The sequence below is a fragment of the Pezoporus flaviventris genome, unplaced genomic scaffold (assembly GCF_033815535.1).
Source record: "Pezoporus flaviventris isolate CSIRO_AGI_PZ_B2104156 unplaced genomic scaffold, CSIRO_AGI_Pfla_v1 ptg000090l, whole genome shotgun sequence".
Lineage (NCBI taxonomy): Eukaryota > Metazoa > Chordata > Aves > Psittaciformes > Psittacidae > Pezoporus > Pezoporus flaviventris.
The window spans coordinates 5,236,166-5,249,471 of NW_026892638.1; the positions used below are offsets into that span (position 1 = coordinate 5,236,166).

Genomic DNA, 13,306 nt, shown 5'->3' on the forward strand with positions numbered 1-13,306 from the left:
CCAGGTTGGACGAGGCTTTGGGTGACATGGTTTAGTGTGAGGTGTCCTTGCCCATGGCAGGGGGGTTGGAACTTGCTGATCTTAAGGTCATTTCCAACCCTAACTATTCTATGATTCTATGATTCTATACATAGTTAATATGTTTTGGCTAAAAATATTTATGTTTCCTCATCCATAACTAGTGTGGTTCAAAAATTGTTTCTGAAGTGGAAAATTTATGATGACTTAATTCATCTCCTTTTTTCACCCAGTTTAATGCTTTAAAACACACAGAAATAAAAGTTTCAACTGAACATTCACAACTGTGGATTTTTTCTCCCTGAAACACATAGATTCGTCCCAGAGTGAATGCTTTCAGTTTTCTTTTGCTAGAAAAAGAGGAAGTCTTTTGAGTTCACCAGTCACATTTTCTTACTCTGCAGTTGAACAAATGAAAATACCAACCATGTTCAACCATGTTTACAGCTATGGTTCAAATGTCTAAAATATTTTAACTGGTAACCAAAATTAATGTTTGTTAATATATGTGTTGCAATACCAAATCCAAAGTAAGGTATGATGTCTAAAGAATGACAAGTGCACGTGGATTAGCAGTTTCATTTGGGTGATGGGGAGTTGGCTTTTAAGACTCATTTTTCTTGATCTTGCAAAAAAACCCTGCAAAATAATTCCCTGATAACTCTGACTTCCATAGCTGAAATCATTAGATCTATGAAGTTTTTTTATAGCACCTCTGCATGCCACACCGGAAAGGAATAAGAAAAACTTTGACTTTATGTGCTCCCACCAGGAACATCGTCTTCCCTTCCTTCCTTACATGTATCTCAAAATACTTCACAAACCAACTGCTCAAGTATATTTCTCAGGTATGACTTCTCAGTGCTGGTGCTGATATAACTTGGAAAACAAAGACCTGATTTGTGACCATCAACTGCCAATGTCATAAAATTTGGCTTTTTATACATAATGAAGGGAAGAAAATGGTAGTTCAAATGGTAGATGATTGTTTTTTTTTTCCTTTTTAGTTCTACTGTGTAAGTTATAAATTATAGACCTGAATGTGCATCAGAATGAAACTTAAAAGTATCACACAAGTATTTCTGCTATAAAGCTGTCTGGGGCAAATTCTCAGTCCTGGAATTTGTCAGGAAGCTAGACTGAACCCAAAACATGACAAAATCAAACATACTTCCTCTCCATCAAAAGCACTAATGAGCAATAAATACAATTGAAGAACACAGAGTAAGAATGAATCTGTTTTTTTTTATTGCTGGTAGTGTGCTTTTTTTTATCCCCTCCAGTTCGAAAATTAATTCACAAGACAGTTTAAGTGCATCTATTAAAAGAGAAACATTGCATCAACTCCACATACTGATTATTTCATAACAGTTCAAAAAAATTACCATCCAAATTCTTCAGCTTCTGCACATCTCAGAATTTATTCCCTGACATGTTGAATTTTGTAGTGCTATGCAATTTAATAAAACCACACATTTTTATTTATGCAATTAAAAAAAAAAATCATCAGAAAGTGACCCAATTCCCCTGAAGTGATACACAGTTAAGATGTGAAATACACTCATATTTCCAGTTCATTTCATACTTACATGACATTACAAAGGAACCATAATTTTACTGGACACATAATCCCTTACTCAGTAAGAAAGCTCTCTGGTTTGGTTTACGCTCCAAGAAATTTTGTAGTATATCCATCCCATCCAAAGATCCTCCAGGCTTCAAAATGAAGTTTCTGTATTTCATCCCAGCCTAATAGAAGGAAAAGCAGAATATTAATATTTCTCACCTTGCCAACTGCCTCTTTTCTGTATTTGTTGTGTATTTAAAAATCTACTCGTGATCAAGCACCTTCTCTCCTTAAGATTTTTGTAATATAAAATCAGGAACACAGAAATGTAATTTAGATCTGCTGGAAGAACTCAAGAGAGCAGAAATTAAACTTGTTCAGGAAGAAATAATTTTTCTTGTGGTTTTACACTGTTTTGGAAGCTACTATCATAACCTGTCTAGAAGACATGCTATAAAGCATAATGCACACACAATCTTCACAGTCTTCAGTGATGGATTATCCCCATGACTTATTGGCAAGAAAAGGGAACCTAACATCTATCCTCTCTTAACTGAAGATTTTTCTTTCTTTAATCTCTGTTTGGAGAACAGAAGGATAGTTCATAGATAGATACAGTACTGAAGAATGACATGGCACATATGCACAGTGGTACACATAATATATACAAACACATCTAACTCTCCTATTAAAGTATTGTAAAGTAACAGAAATGTAGGTTTTATTTGCAGGAAGAAATATTACTTTAGAAGGAGTGGACTTCTTTAAAAAGAATCAACCAAGCTTTTGAGACAACAGTAAGTAATGAGGACTTTCTTGAAAAAAGGTCATAATTTGAAGAAGATATCTAAAGAATTTTGAGCTTCTAAGACATGTGAGAAAATATTATTTTGTATGCAGATGTCCCAGATGCTTCTGATAATAAAGAAGAAAATGTTTTTCCTTTTAGTCAGTGTATACACACATATATACTTCCCCACATGTCAAAGCTATGAGGTTACAGGAGCAGACCACTTCCTGATAGCTGTACTGCAAAAACAAGCATAGGTCTTTTTAAGTGACAGACTTCCGTGACTTAACTGCATTACCAATTGCAATTTCTGAATTACAGCTGGAAAAACACTAAAATGCAAAAAAAACCCAACCAACCAATCCAAACTAAAACAGAAAAAAATCCGAATTTTCACTGATGCATTGCTCATACTTCGCTATTTGTGTTAGTTTCCTGAACATCAGGAGCAAACAAAGATATGGTTTGTTTAGAAGTGTTATTTTAGTATACTTGAGTCTTTGCTGTGGTCTCTCCAGAGCCAGACCATTGCTCAGTTCTAGGGAGACCAGAAGTAATTTCAGATATGTGCAAGAATTAAGAAATGAGACAACCAATTAAGTGTTTGCTGAAGAATTTTTATAGATACAGTCTCTGAAACTAGTTTCTGTAACTGCTGCTCAAAACAGGAAGAGAGGTTTTATTCTAACAGGAAGAGGTAAGCCAAATTTCTAAAAGCCCTAGTCATAATACCATAATCATTTTCCTTTCCTGCTGTTCTTAACAGTAGTCTAATTCCAGACATAATGAAATATGAGTAACTACAAAAATCATATTGGTATCTAGTATTTGTTTATAAAAGATTGTTTGTCCCATCCCATGGAACTTTATTACACTTAAATGAAATACAAATAAGGAAAACAAGTCGAAAGAGAACCAATTTGAGAAGACAGCATTGCTCAGAAGGGAGAGGGAAAATCTCCACAGTGTTAGCTCTGAAGTCGTATCATCATTCAAGCAAAGTGGGTTTTTATATGTATATGCATAACAACACATATGCTAGTGAGTGATACACAATCATTTTTCTACTTAGCCTGGTTAGCAGGCTTCACATTAAGAGGCACTAGTTGCTTTTTAGTGAACCATAGTACATATTAATTCCTAGCATAATTAATTTACCTCAAAGTCTCCCATACACAGAGAAACAAAACAAAAATCCCTATCAAAAATGAGAATAAAAGGTACTTTCACCCCTCAGAAGTGAAAGTCACAGAGCATCTCTGCCAATTTTAATTAGGGTTTTGACTCTACAGTTACACATAAAAAGGTTTTGAGATTAGGGAGTAAAGCTAACAGAAAACAACTATCTGTGATAACACTGGGTAGGTGCTCGTGTGTCAGAACTGAGAACTGACACAAAGTCTCACAAGTCTGGCACCAGCATCCTTACCCATCTCTTCCAATTGCTAATAGTTAAAAAAGCCCAACAAGTCTGACTCCTTCCCAGATGCCATTTTTAAGATGAACAAGATTTTACTGAAAAGTTAACTTACTCTGTCACTTAGTCTGCCATTTCTCCTCTCCTGCTCTTTTTTATGACTAACAACATTCCCACTGAATGAGAGGTATGCTTGTTCTCATATGTACCTGTCAAGAATCCCTGGCACTTCAAAACCAGTCTTGACCTCCAAACCTTTCATCACCTCTCCTCTCAAACTATCCAGTTTGCTGCTTTTCTTATTAAAACCCCTTTTCAGTTTTATTGGCTTAACCAATGCCTCAGTTTTCTAACCCCAACCTCATTTCCACTTCGGACGCCTCCCTTTGTAAAATCTTATCTTGTTTACTTTCTCCACTCTCTAGAGGGAGGGACAGTTCTAGAAGTTCTGGTGGCTGTGACAAGGAAATGGAGGAATAAGGGCAAATTCCATGAGAGAAACAGGAAAGTTGAGCACTTCCTATTTTCTCTTTCACTTGTCTTGTACACTTTTAGTGAAGGGAAGTGCTGGCTGCTGAGCCCAGAAGGCAGATAAGAGGACCAGGAAAATCGAAAGTTTTTTCACATGACAGAATTGCAGCATCTCAACTCACAAGTCTAATACTATGATATCTGAAAAGTAGGAAAGGCTGCCAGAATTGGCAGGACTACTAACCACATTGCTAACTAACCTTTATTTCTGCTGGATGCAGAAGAGGCTAGACAATTACATAAGGGGAAAAAAAGCCCAGTAAATCTAGAACCTGTGAATCATTTGAACTTAAAAAGCCACTTATGAGAACTAAAGAAGAAAAAAAGAAGTAAGTTATGCTATGCTGTGAAAGGGAAAGATCAAATTCAATTCTATTATTCAAAATATATTCTAAATAGTAACTACATAAAAGTACCACACACTTGAGGTACTACTCATGGAACTAGAGCTATTATACAATTTTCACAGCAGAAGAATATGCATCTACTCCTGCAGTGCAGGAATATGGGTTTTTTTTTAGCCTACAATTGAAGAGGAAGGTATTAGTCAGTGTGTCACAATGTCTTAAAAGCGCCATAATATTAAATATATGGCAATGCAAGAATTATTTTTAAATCCGAGTGCTTTTGGAAATTGTATGGTTATTTTCTAAAGTGATTAAGTTACTTACACAATTTTTTTTGTTGATCTGAACTTGACAGCTACAGAAGAAGTACTTGAGATGCTATACGTATGGATCATGATTGCAATAAGCATGATTTCAGAGAGAAACCACAAAAAAGCTTTTACTAGAAAATATTCATCACTTACCTTTGGATTCATTATTCCTTCCTGTTTAAAGCAGCTGTAAAAAATGTCCATGGAAAACACTTCACTCCACAGGTATCCATAGTACTGACCATCATAACCACCTGCCAGATGTCCAAAAGTAGCTGGCATGTTTGTTCCTTGAAAAGTAGATTAACAATAATTTATTCAAATCCAACGCATTTCTTTCTTTGATGTCAACAGTACTTCAAGAACTAATTCATAAGGAATTTATACCAACTATTTTGAAATTTCTAGCATATAGGGTCTGAGTATGCCTCAAAGTATTAGCCATATTTTGTTGAATACAAAGCAAACTCGGTTTCCCATTTTAGGCTAGTGGCACATCCAACACAGATGTGAGAGAACATCTAAAGTGGTATTCACACCGTGTCACTCTAAATTACAACTGGCAAATGGTAAAGTTTTATTTTTACCTTAAGCTTCAGACCATTAAGATCACCCCAAGTTTCAAAGTAATTATTTTGGCTTCATAAAGTAGATTATTTTATATACAACTCTGTTCTTTTTGTATGCCAAGCACTGGGAAATAAAGGCATGTTTAATCAAACCATTTGGACATGCTGTATAAAATCTTCGCACTGACATACCTGGGGTGGCAGGAATTCCTAGAATCTCCATACAGTATTTAGCATATTCACTTGCTGGATCAACAGATGGCTTGGTGTGCAGAGCCTGATCAACTTTGCTCAAAACAATCTGACGGAGGGTTAAAAGGCCTAATTGGGTAAGAACATATAATTAACTAGCATCAAAGTAGCTGGGGTTGCTTTAGCAGCTCTTAGTCAAAGATCTCAATTTTAACCATGGAAAAACTTGGAGTTATGTAATTTCCATTTGAACTGGTTCAGTTACAAAAATTTGAGAGGCATATTTTTCATGGAAGAATTGTCATTATAAACTTCATGTTTTCAAATGATACCTTCCTTCCTGATCAAAACCAAAACAAAGCAGATATTTAAACACAAAAGTTCAGTATTTAAAATTATGTTTTCAGATGTATTCACTTCCAGTATACCATTTCATTCAGGCTTGCACAGATGGCAGTAAGTATATCTACCCTAAGGCAGAAGAACAGCAAGAACTGCTGCTGCAGCTGCTGCAGGCTTTTTGGAAGAAGCTACGAGATAGGAACCTTTACTCAGGCAAACTGCTTATGTAGTTACTGTGCCTGTACAAGCCACAAGATAAGGACTTCTTGGGTCAGCATAGGGAGGCAGTATGAAACAAACTGTAGTGGCTCAATGATATACCATGAAAGGATAAGGCTATGATAATGGGGAGTCCTGACTACGGGGACAGAGAGGTGACAGTGACAGAATAACAATGACATGATAGGTAATGACCTGAGATTACCATCTTGATTTGGAGATACATATAAACTGGTACAAAATGTGGAAGGAGAAGAGAATCGGGACCTTATTTTGGGAAAGCAGTGTGTCTACTAGGAAGGTAGGGAACAGAGATTCAAGGTTTTGCACTGAGAACTTACGAGGCTGCTTGAACAATGCAGTGCTGCAACACTTCTATCCTGGATCTGCCATGTATATTCAGTAAATTTGCAAACAACTTTGGTGTCTGTCAAGTGTCATATGCAGACCAAATGTGGATGACAGATACAGAAAATCTGATACTGTATTCACAGTGCCTGCCCTGGCGTTCCACAAAAAAAAAACCAAATCCCAGAAACCCCAGGACTTTCCCTCCCCTCCTCCTAATTTTAAATGAGCAAAGTTTGTAGGTAAAAAAGTCATGTGGAGAGGAACACAAAGCTATTTTAGTCCTGTGGGTAGCCTGGAAAAACAGAGCTGCTCTGTTCCTGCAAACTGTGGTATCTGTCATCATAGCCTTTATTAATGGAGTATCCATACAAATAAATCCAGACAGACACTGATAAGTGTACAACACACAGAAGAAATGTTTGTCTTTAATTTCCCACCAGGGTTCTAAATGGTGTATTTTTATGCATATTTTGTGGGGGAAAAGGGCAGAGAGATACCTGTATTAGCCAGCCTAGAGGCAGCAAGTTTTGCAAGGAGAATGTCTTCAATGTGGCTCTCATCTTTATAATGTCTTGACATCTGCTGTAGCGGTTCTTTTTCCCACACCCAGTTCTCAAACATTTGTGAAGGTACCTCTACAAAATCTGTTTCCACATTAGTTCCACTAAACCTAGCAAAATCAGTCTGAAAGGAAAATCCATTATATTAAATGAAAAGAGAAATCACTATTTCTAGCAGAATATAAATTTTCAGATGTCAAAATTTCAGTGTTAATAGATGTCCTGAAATAAATGAATCCTAGTAAGTTTATCCATGAAAGATTTCCAAAGCTGACACTCTATCACTGATAGAAAAATCCTCCTTCTGAAAGTCAAGCACATTGGAGCTTTAATTTTTTTACTTTAGTATCAACAACTTCACGCTTAAATACCCCCCCATTACTAATTTTGAAGAAAAGTTCTGTACAGTTAAAAATCTTCATTAAAATATCTTTCAAACCCAAAATATTTCTAAAAAGAAATGGTTACTTTTTAAAAGACAGTTGTTCAAATGTCAACAGGAATTATTTGGTCTGGCTCCACACTTGTGCTGTAGTAAGTCTACCTCCTCTTGCCAATCCAATTTTATTGTTCTTCCCTTCTCAGCAATATTTTAACAAAACATTTCAAGTGTTGAAAGAAAAAGAGAATTCTTAGTTTCCCAAATGCCCTTTCTAAGAGCTGTAGATATTATTACATTCCATCCTCTGTTGAGAACACATGCCCCACTGGAGTACTGGCCTTTGAACTTAATTTTTTGCAGGAATAAAAAAAAAAAAAGGTGTAACATAGGACATAACATTGAACTGACAGCTGTAGCACATGCCTGTGTCTTCCTTTCATGTCTTCAGAAGAACAGCAGTAAAGGAGAACATTTGCCTTCGTTTGCACTCCTGAGTTACTCAAATCCACAGCTGTAACAGGCTGGCCCCTCTTACTGTACTTGGCAAAGAAAAACTATAAAGGAAAGCTAGGAAGCCTCAGCTGGGAAGAAATGGTGATAGAAGTAATTAAAGCACAAGGCAAGGAGAGTGCAAGAGTTTGTTGGCCTCCAGATACCCTTGTTTACCCATACAGAAACAAAAAAAAAAAAATTAAGACATTTGGTTCAAGGTACCTCAATAAGTCTCCTTCCCATCAGCATAAACAGATCCCTACCCTGCCTTGATACCCCACTTTCCAGCAGACGCCCATCAGTATCCAAAAGCTGACTTTACCAGCAGCTCACATATCACCACCCAGTCCAATCCACACATACCCTTTAAATGTTAAATTTTAATATGCTTAAACAAATCATCATATGAAACAAGATAGTGCTTTGCACACACAAATCCCAGAAGACAGGATCTTCTTATGTGGAACTACTGAGTTATTTGCAGGGGTGTGCAAATAAAAAAATACATAAAATACAACAGCAGTAAACACAGTAGCTTTGCACACAGAAACCACATCAGCAGTGGGAAAAAACAACTGGAAAGCAGGCCTCCCTGACCTGCGTGCAATCCCACAGCAAATGAAGTACATAAGCATTGGAACTGCTGGCTTGGGCTGCCCAGAAGGGGTTCTGCGACACCTAGGCACATCCTCACTGGTTATCAGAATGTTGTTTCGTGGTCAATTTTGTACCAAAAATGCTGAATGTGTCACATTTATAAACATCTTCTAGGTAGTTGAAAAGAACAGGTTTTATTTCTCAATTTTTGAGCTCAGAATACCTGTCTCCTGGTGAAAATAAACATTATATTTCTATCTTCAACATGATGCAAAAATATCTAAGCAACTCTAACTACCTGTTTTGAAGTTTCCTTGAACACTATTTGTTTAATTATGAATGTAACATATGGGTTTCTGTGACTTTGTTTCTTTATTCTGCAGTCCTAGTCTCCAGGATCCAGGTAAACAATACAAATCTAACGTTTGTCGTATTTCTCTGACTCAATCATTTGGTACTGTTTAAAAGAAGATGAAAGCAGTGCTACACAAATCTGGACTTGTAAATAACCATGCAATCATTTTTTGTGAAGGAATACTGAGGCTTGTCCCTCTCTGAAACATAAAATTTCATTAAGGTAATAAGAAATTTATCAACTGGTAGAATCAATTTCACATGTAAAAAAAAAAATTATATCAGGAATTTTACATCTTTATTAACATCTTGATGCAAAATCTGCAGACTAGCTTCAGTTCTTCCTGGTCACTCTGAGAAGAATCCTGACTGTCAGTTAGAAGAGCAGAATACACAATAGCTCAGGCAAGATCTGTTTATGCTTTTAATGTCAAGAGTGATACTTCTCAAGAGTACTAAATGCCAAAATATTGGAGGTGATCTGGATTGCCAAATTGTTTGCATTCCTAGATACAGCAACCTTTTTTTTGCTTCTAATATCTAGCATGCTACTAGAGGTGATAAAAAGCCCTCTGACAGCTGTAACAGAAGCAACCACTGAGCACCTTCTTTACTTTACACATGGATCTGTTCACTTGTCACAGGTACCTGTGTGGTGCAAATGCAAAAGTGTATGTTCCTATAAAAATGTTTTTCATAAGAAGGTGTAACATTGCTGTAGTTCTAGTTAAAACATAAAACCAACGAAAAAACCTCTAAACCTGCTACTTTGAAAAATAACCAAAAACTTGCATATGTACTTCACTAAAATTAGAAACCACCAAAACACTTAGGTCTTTCTTTCACAGTGGAGAAGTCTTATACTGGCACAGAAGCACCACTAACCTGTGCACATATCTGATGCATTACATGACCAAATTCATGGAAGTAAGTCTTTACTTCATCGTGTCGCAGCAATGATGGGCAATCTGATGCTGGTTTTGTGAAGTTGGTTACCAGAGCAGCTACAGACATCATTCTGCTGCCATCAGAGAGAAGACAGCCGGGTTGGAGACCAAAGCATGCTGCGTGCCCATACTTTCCCTCTCTGTACAAGAAAACATATCAGACACTATCTTCAAACCACAAGCCAGCTCACAAGAACAGTGAAGCCCATTCAAGAACAAGGACAATCAGCCAGTGTCTCTTTAAAGCCTTACACAAGGAAATTACATCTTTTCATAACCTCTAAGACTCATTAATTTTAATATCCTGTTAAGAGCACAAGGAGGGGGGGAGGGAAAGGTACTTAAATCACACCAGTTTAAGATTCACAGCAGCATTTACAAGAATCTGATTTCTACTTGAATACTGGAAGTATATATACTTCAGCAGTTAAACTGCTACTGTAATAGGCAAAACCAGGTTCTGTTCTCTGAAGCAGTATTTTTTAATTTCATTGCAGGAGAGAAAAGAATACAGTTCATTGCATTTTTCAGTGTGATCCAAAAGTTGAAAAAAAAAATATTTTTTTCTCCTAAACCTGAGCAGCCTTAAATCAATTTAAATTTTAGAAGGGTATCAGACAATTTATAAATAGCTAAAGAATAATTAAAAAAATTATACACAAAAATACCCCAGTGACAGTCAAAAAGGACTAGCTAAGAATAAATTCAGTCTCATCTCCTAATCTCTGACAGAATACAGTTGATGCTGTAAATAGCTACAAAGAGAGATGAAGAGCTATAGAAATAAACTTGGAAGTATATTTCATGGTGTGCTCAACAGGAGTCTGCTCTTGGTCCTGACCTATTTGATATTTTCTTTAGCAGTGTGGACAATAGTGTACATAATACACACATAAAGTGTAAAGGGAAACTGGGAGAAACTAGGAACATTTGGCAGATAAGAATACAATTGAACTGGAGTAACAGTTCAACTTAAGTGAAAAGTAAAACACACTGTTACAGTTAGGAAGGAGAAAAGTTCACAGAGCCAAAAAATTATGAACAAGTGACTAGACAGCAATACTACAAAAAATGAACAAAGTAGTAATGCTTCTTCAGCTGAATATAAGCAAGAAACATGGTAGAACTGCAAAAAAGAAAAAGTCTAAGCAATGTGAATACAGTCCAGAGGATAGCTAATGAATAATAATAGTCTTGTCAGTGGACAAATATTTACTTCCAAATGCACTGAATTTCAATGACACCAGCAACCCACTAAGACCAATTTCATTTAAAACATGTAAGTAAAACATTAGGCCATAATTACCTGGGGTAAAGGTCCAAATAGAACTGTCCTAACATTTCTCCTGTTGAATTATCCTTTACTGTATAAAGACTAACACTGTCGTGCCAAACATGAGCACTTTCTACTTGCTCAAATACAAGTCCCAGCAGCTTCTGGTAAATACTCAGTAAGCCTTCTGTAACAGCCTCAATTGGGAAGTATTCCTTCAGCTTTTCTTGATCTATGGAGTACTTCAGCTCTTCTGTTTTGTTCATATAATAATGAAGATCCCATGCATTGATTCTTCCATCACAACAAAAGTTCCTTTCTTTACACTCCTTTTTCTTCAAATCTAGAATGAATTCTCTTTCTTCCTCAGCCAACGGCTTTAGCTTCTTACTCAAATCATCTGAAACAAAGATTGCACAACTTCTGTGTTCCTTACTAAAATGTGTATACCTATAAAACACACTCATAACTTTAAGCACATGCGCACATGCCCCAAGAGTGGATGCTAGAGTTTCCCATTTTTTGACCAACAGCAAGCAAACTGTCTGCTTTCTTGTCTTAATGAGTTTTAATCACAGGCATGATATAAATAATACAGCATAGTACTGTAAAAAATACATATATAGTACTGTGAAGGGTTTTGGTATATTCAGTTTTTCGAAGACATGAGAAATGGAACGCAACACTAGATGCTTTTGCTTTAAGTCTTTGATTTTACCTCATGTAATCTCAGTTCTCTTGATGTATTTCTGAAGAAACAGCTGAAGACTACAACTACTACTAGTCACTGGAAATGCAACACAAAATTAACACACTACTTTTTTTACAAGATTTTTCAAAATGATTATGTACTTCCAGCTAAAGTCCTGTAAAAGGACAAGAGATGAAAGAGTTCTTGCCTATACAAGTTAGCTTCTAGACTACCAATGCTACCGGATATTAATATCTATGATGCCATTTTTTTCCAATATAGCTTTTCTTGGACAAGAAAGGGTCATAGCACGACTCATGCAATACACTGAATATAAACTACTTAAAACTTGTAACTAAAGCACATACTGTACCTATTCTCTTGTAAGTATTTTAGGAGTACCAGATACTTTCTTTTTCCTTAAGAATTCAGGTTACTGTTCACTATTGGTATCTAGAGTGTAAAATTTAGGAATTGACACTCTTATTTCTAGGTGGGCTGTAAGGCACTATATGCATTTACATGACTGAAATACTATTCACAGCTTGTATTATACTAAATTCAGAATGTCACATGACAGAATGCTTTTCTTCGAAGCCATAAGATCAGCTTATGAACATTGATTTAAAATATGAATATGTACGAACAAAGCAGAGCAAACCTTACTATCATGCTTGTAGTCAAAGGATATATCAGACTAAATAAAAGCTGACAATTAATTTAATAACATTCTCCCCTTATGAAAATTACCCTGAAACATAATATACTTTTCTATTCATAAATACCATCTCATCCTGTAAAAAGTTAGTCACAAAAAAGCCTGCTAAATTATGAGGAGTGTCAGCTTCAAAACAAATGAAAAACTACAATATCACATAAATGCATTTAGAATTACAAAAATAAAATGGGTAGAAAAGAGTGCAAACTAGTTTAAGTACACTTTAAAAAATCAGGTAATTATAACATTTAATTATAAATCAAAATTAATTATACGTTTATTGCAAATAGATGGATAACTGGTATTGCCAAACATGGAGCTGAGCTCACGCCGTAACAGGAGAAACATGACAGAATTACAGGTGATAAAAGAGGCACATTTGAACCTCTTTACTGATGTGTTAAGCCCAAAAACTCACTACCATCAAACAGACTTTACTGCTGTACTGAATTATTTTGGGTGGTTTATTTATACATTTTATCAATATACAATCCTAAGTGGTGCTAGGACACATTAATAAAGGAACAGATACTATTCTGTGGAACTACATAATTCCAGAAAGTGTAGGTTAACTCCATGAACAAGAGGGGGCACTGTGAGGTCAACAGGATGACTATGAATTCACAAACCTGCTCAGT

The 13,306-nt window shown here is 36.0% G+C and overlaps 1 protein-coding gene across 1 annotated transcript in view; it reads right to left on the minus strand.

Annotated features, from left to right (window-relative positions):
* Positions 1 to 1,363: 1,363 nt before the first annotated feature.
* The window catches only part of NLN (neurolysin), a 36,637-nt gene continuing 24,694 nt past the window's right edge, over positions 1,364 to 13,306 (minus strand). The window contains exons 8-13 of the mRNA XM_061475806.1: positions 11,293 to 11,659; positions 9,925 to 10,126; positions 7,152 to 7,338; positions 5,743 to 5,871; positions 5,135 to 5,271; positions 1,364 to 1,767 (exon numbers count right to left, since the gene is read on the minus strand). Coding sequence (XP_061331790.1) covers positions 1,633 to 1,767; positions 5,135 to 5,271; positions 5,743 to 5,871; positions 7,152 to 7,338; positions 9,925 to 10,126; positions 11,293 to 11,659 — 1,157 coding nt within the window. The 3' untranslated portion in view covers positions 1,364 to 1,632. The remainder of the gene's footprint in view (positions 1,768 to 5,134; positions 5,272 to 5,742; positions 5,872 to 7,151; positions 7,339 to 9,924; positions 10,127 to 11,292; positions 11,660 to 13,306) is intronic.